We start from the raw sequence: 6,207 nt of genomic DNA on the forward strand, positions 1-6,207 counted from the left end.
TGTAATAAATCCGAGTAATAAAAAGTGAATATATATAATATACCATTACTATATTTTTATTCTTAAAGTTTAATATATCACCGTCTATCGAATCTTGCTAATAGAAGAGGATAACTTTACTTTTTTTTACACCAATTATTTTTTAATAAGGTGATATGTTTCTCTCTTTTTATTAATAGCATCCGATCCGAAGTTGTCCTTATTTAGTTGCATTTTGGTGAAAAAATCTTTCAAAATAGAAAACAGTAACTCCGCTTTCAACGAATCAAATAACTCCACGCCATGAGAACCCTCACCGAAGTGAGCCACCATCATTACACCATTCTCTTCTAACATTTTAGCAAATTCCACCAGTCGATCAATCAACGGATCTCCATAAGCACCCAACACAAGTACCCGCAGACCCGCTTCCCGAATAAACTTTGAACTCGAACTGGAAGCAGTCATTGGATTACAATACTCATGGTCCCTATCGTACCCGACCGGCAAAGATAATTCCCACATAAAATCATTCCCATCCAACGGCAAAGAACTGTCATTAACCAGTCTCAGCTCCGACCCAGTTCTCTCCAACCCGCCAAAGAAAGGATGGTGAAGTACTAATCCTTGAATCTTCAACGGCTCCAACTCCCGACCCGATCTACAAACTCGGAGCCCCGTATGATACGCAATGTTTCCACCAGCACTAGTGCCCATTAGAAAACATCTGGATAGATCAGTAAATTGAGTCAACCAATCCTCTTGAGAAGACTTTATAAATTCCAGCGCCTCAAAAGCGTCGTCGTATGCAGCTGGAAGGCGGTGTTCGGGCGCACGACGATACTCAATGGAGACTATAACAGCATCAATGCGTTGAGACATGATGATGCAAAAGTCATGGTGAAAGGTTGAATCTGCAGCGAAGAAAATAAAGCTGCCGCCGTGATAATAGACTATGAGAGGGAGGCGGTTGGATGAAGAATGAAGTAAGTGGCGAGGAAGGTAAATTCGGAGCCATGTTTTTTTTGTAGAGTTAATTTGAATGTCTTTAGTTAGGACGGGAAGAAGAGAGGAAGATGAATCTGCAGGCACAGTAGGATAATGAAGAAGACGAGTATAGGTTCCATCTGGGTTTAAAACGATCAATTTTCTTAAATCAGGAACAGAAGAATTCATGGGAATGCTTTGGTTTTCTTCCATTCAGACTGGAAATTAAGAAACTAGTTGTGTTTGATGGGCCACATTTTCTAAGAGTTAAAGTTCAACTTGTATAATAATTAAATTTCAGCTTTATAATTATTGTTTGAGATATTTGTATTTTTTGTGGCTAACGTTGTTTTGCAATACACATGTTTTTGTTTTGATTATTTGTTTGATGACCCCACATATTGTGGTTATAAATAAAGGAGTTGCTTGTTTGTGTGTGCAAGAGGTGAGTTAAAAAGAAAAAAAGTATTTGAGTTAGGTGTAGGCGGTGACTTGTTTGATAAAAGTGAGACTTATATAAATTAATTCTCATAGAAATTTTTAAATAAAAACTTATTAAATCCCTCAAAATAGTATTAGGGCATCGATGTTCTGCATTAACATATACAAAAATGTATCGACATTAAAGCGTTTTGAGTTGTACAGAATATAATGGCTCTGTTTGGTAGAGCTTTTTGGGATAAAGGCCCTGTTTAGTAAAGAGCGTTTTGGGATAAAAAGAGCGGTTTTGATCAACTTTAGAGGTTTGACCACTGAAACCGCTAATTGGAGTGTTTGGTGGAGAGAGGTTTGGGAGAGAGTTTTGGGATGAAAACGCTAATTTAGAAAAATCTCTTAAAACGAGCTTTTTCAATTAGCGTTTTGCAATATTAAAATTAATGGACTTCATTAACCCTAATAGATAGACTCCCTTTTCTCCTGCGCCAAAATTAATGCCCTTATTCGTCTTTTTGCACAAACCGCTATTATCAATCAGCTAATTTTTACCAAACAGGTCTACACAAACAGCTAATCAAATCAGCTAATGTAATCAGCTAACAGCTAACAGCTAATGTAATCAGCTAACAGCTAATTTCCAAACAGGGCCAAAATTAGAGTTTTGAGCCATTTCAGAGATTTTGACTAGTCAAACATTTAATAGTGGTGTTTGGTGAAGATAGGTTTGAAGGAACTTATTTCGTTTAAAGAACTAATTTTGAAAAAACTCATTTTATGAGTTTTTTCAATTAGGTTATTGCTCCATATCTTTTGAATGATATTTTTACCCCTATTTACTACTCTGTAACCCCAAATAAAGACTTTATCATGTCCTTATTTGTCATTTTACACAAATAGCTATTAACAATCAACTAAGTTTTACCAAACAAGTTTACACAATCAGCTAGTCAAATCAGCTAACAAAAAAAGTAATCGACTAACAACTAACAACTACAGTTAAACCTCGATGTTGGGATAAGCATATATTCACAACATATATATTTATCCGAATAAGTAAACGGGTTTACGGGTTACCTCTTGTAGCGCGGATCCTGTTCTTGATTTGCAGCGGAAGGATTCGGATCAATCACCTGATCTAGTATCACCGGTCAAGCCTTCAACCACGCCAATAGAATTAGAAGAGGAAGACAATTGGTTCACGAACTAAAGCGACGACGAATCCCAAAGAGAGAGAGGGGGCGGCGGCCAAAAGGAGGAAGCAGGAGAGAAGAATTCTCTTTTCTGTGTTTTCGAGATACTGTATCTCTAAAACCTAATTCCTTATTCTCTTAGAATTAGTGTTGGTTAGGGTTTCTATTTATACTGAATAAATAGATAACCTAACCGTAATTCTTATCGGGTTTGGGCCCGTTCCATTTCGGGCGGGCCTAATTGGATCCATATCCAATTAATTCCAACATCTCCCACTCGCACACAATGGAACTTATTCCAAACTTTCTCAATCTCGGTCTCTATCATACTCTTGCAAATAGTTCGTGCGACCGGCATACTATCGAGAGCTCTAGTGCTATATACTCATTAGAACATATAGCTGCTCGATTTTCATGTAACAAACTTGGAACTATATACTCGTTAGAGATATATAGATCTTAGATTTGAACATGGATCGTCGATGGTGTATGCTTTTATCCTAGACTCCATATCATATCCACTGTAGTCTTCAGATCTCTATAGTACATCTATTTTTCACAAATATGCACATATGCATAAGTGTCCAGACGGTGAAGAATAGAAACACTTAGATATGATTCAAATGGATGTATTTCCCTCTTAACATTATTCTGTCCATTATAATTTGATTCGCTTATCCAGTCAGGGTCTCTTTGGTTGGTATTATCTCATCAACCTCGAGGTATCCCTTTCCAAGGTAGCTACATCAGACTAAACTTCTTAGAATAAGTCTAGGGCCTATAAGGATAAAAAATAGTCAAGAAGCGCATCTTCATGACGTGAGTCTCACATTAGGAAAAGGTAAGATCAATCTACTTTTCCATCTCGTGGTCGCTAAAGCACACATGGTATGGGTCATGTGTTATGGTGTTCAATTCTTTTCTGAAGAAGAGCATGTTATTAACACCATACAGAAGCATAGGTCTAGATGTGCCTGAACATCTAACTTTAGTTCATCACTTATGATGATCACTTCTGGCTATGACAGAAGGCTATAAGTTATCGTAAACTTGCCCTTTTAGATTACTTGTTAATCTTTTTCATGTATTTGTAACACATGTTATCTTGCACCGTAATGGAAACACTTTTCCATGTCTATAGCAAGACGGCTTCTATCATTGAATAAGCTCTCAAAATTGCTCAAAGACAGCCTCATCCTTCATTTATCATCACATTGATGAAATGGGGGAAACTTCTCATGTGAGTGAGCTACATTCTATCTAAACATGCATTTTGAGTTCATAACAGCAAATATTTACAATTAAATACGCGCACTCGTGTATTGATGAAAATTCATAAAACCTTTATTAATAATTCATGTCTTACAAATAAAATAATGAAGAATGAGAAGTATACTTAGATCCTAAACAATTCTTGGGATCTAACATGTTTAACATAAACATCTCTCTTGACTGGTTTGGTGAGGGGATCTGCCACCATGTCATGAGTAGATATATACTTCACATTAACTTCTTTGCATGCAATTAAGTCCCTGACAAAATGATACTTAATCTCTATGTGCTTTAATTTGCTGTGGAACCTCTGGTCCTTAGCGAAAGCTATAGCAGATTGACTGTCACTGTTAACTATGACTTGGGTTTGACAATTGGTTACATTCAAGTTGTTTAGGAACCGATTCAGCCAAACAACCTCTTGAACTGCTGATGAATACGATACGTATTCAGCTTCCATGGTGGACAGGGCTACACAAGTTTATTTCTTGCTACTCCAGGAAATTGCACCATTTCCTAGCAAGAACACATAGCCTGAAGTGGACTTTCTTTCGTCCAAGTCTCCTGCCCAATCAGCATCCGTGTATCCTCTCAGATTTAGGTCTTTACCTTGATAGCATAGAGAATAATCTGATGTTCCTTTGAGGTACCTCAGTATCCTCTTCACAGCTGCCCAATGTGCTAGTCCTGGGTTGGACTGATATATACTCACCATCCTAACGACATGACATATATCAGGTCTTGTACACAACATGGCGTACATTAGACCACCTACGACACTTGCATATGGAACTTTTTCCATCCTTTTCTTTTGGTTTGGATTCTTTGGACACATTTTGGTACTTAGGGTGATGTCCTTAGTCATCGGGCTATCTACAGGCCTACTTCCACGCATACTGAAACGATCAATGACTTTGTTAACATAAGTCTCTTGAGACAGTGCTAATAGTTTCTTTGATCGATCCCTTGAAATCTTAACCCCAAGTATGTATGCGGCTTCGCCCATATCTTTCATTTCAAAACTTGAGTTTAGCCAAGCTTTGATTTGGTTTACAAATTCTATGTCATTTCTTGCTATCAGTATGTCATCTACTTACAGAGATAAAATGACAAAAAATTTACCCGACCGTTTCGTGTAGACACAATGGTCCTCTTCAAGCATCTTGAAGCCATTCGAAATCATTTGATTGTGAAAATGAAGGTACTATAGCCTAGAGGACTGTTTAAGGCCATAAATTGACTTTTTCACTTTGCAGACCTTATGCTCGGAGCCTTTTACCACGAAGCCCTCTGGCTGTGACATATAGATCTCTTCGCTCAATTCTCCATTGAGAAAAGCAGTCTTAACATCCATCTGATGTAGCTCTGGGTCTAAACTTGCTACAATAGCTAAGATTAGTCTAATAGATGTAAACCTTACAACAGGTGAGAATGTCTCCTCGAAGTCTATTCCTTGTTATTGTGTATAGACTTTAGCGACAAGGCGAGCTTTGTACCTTTCGATACTATTGTCAGCCCTTCGCTTCACTTTGAGAACCCATCTGCTCCCAACAGCTTTTCTACCCTTTGGCAGATCAACCATTTCCCAAACATGGTTGGATCTCATAGAATCTAGTTCCTCTTGCATTGCTATAGTCCATTTGTCTTTTTCCGGAGAAGTGAAAGCTTCTTTAGCATTTCTAGGTTCCGCGTCATCATTTGGAGTTACTAAAAGAGTTGTGCCTTCGATACCAAATCGTCGACTATCAACTCTTTGCCTTTTAGTATGGCGCGGTTCCGAGTTTTGATAAACTTCTCTCATGTATTCATCATAACCCGGAATCCTATCTCTTAGACTTTGTCCCAAATTCTCACAAGAATTAGGAATCAAACTCCCACTTAAATAAGGATCTGTCACATTCGAAATGTTTTGAGGTTCGAAACTATGACCTTGTTCTTGTTCCTGGTAGTGATCGGTATCATTACCTTGATCCTCAAAATTTCTCCCACTCGAATGGAGAGGTCCATTTGAATCTATTTCCTCAAACAGAGTGAGATCAGTGTCAACTTCTCCTAGCTTAGGAAACTCATTCTCTAAGAAGACGATGTCTCGTGATTCAAATTCTGTCACTCGGCCTTCACTATTTTCTCCCACTAGGACATATCTCTTTGATACGTCAGGGTATCTTATAAAGACACACTTTCTACCTCTTGGGCCTAATTTCCCAAATTTGCTAGAGGTATCATGGGCAAAAACAGTACAACCCCAAGGTCTGAGCATACTCAAATCGGGTTTTCTACCAGTCCACATCTCATAAGGAGTGGAAGTGACAGTCTTGGAGGGCACTCGGTTTAGAACATA

General features: G+C 38.1%; 1 protein-coding gene across 1 annotated transcript; it reads right to left on the reverse strand.

Annotated features, from left to right (window-relative positions):
- Window positions 1-1,376, reverse strand: LOC136225418 (carboxylesterase 1-like). The gene has a single exon (XM_066013448.1). It carries the CDS (start codon window positions 1,177-1,179, stop codon window positions 136-138), a length of 1,044 nt encoding a protein of 347 aa, XP_065869520.1. The 5' UTR covers window positions 1,180-1,376; the 3' UTR covers window positions 1-135.
- Window positions 1,377-6,207: the final 4,831 nt, after the last annotated feature.

Source organism: Euphorbia lathyris, chromosome 1, assembly GCF_963576675.1.
Source record: "Euphorbia lathyris chromosome 1, ddEupLath1.1, whole genome shotgun sequence".
NCBI lineage: Eukaryota > Viridiplantae > Streptophyta > Magnoliopsida > Malpighiales > Euphorbiaceae > Euphorbia > Euphorbia lathyris.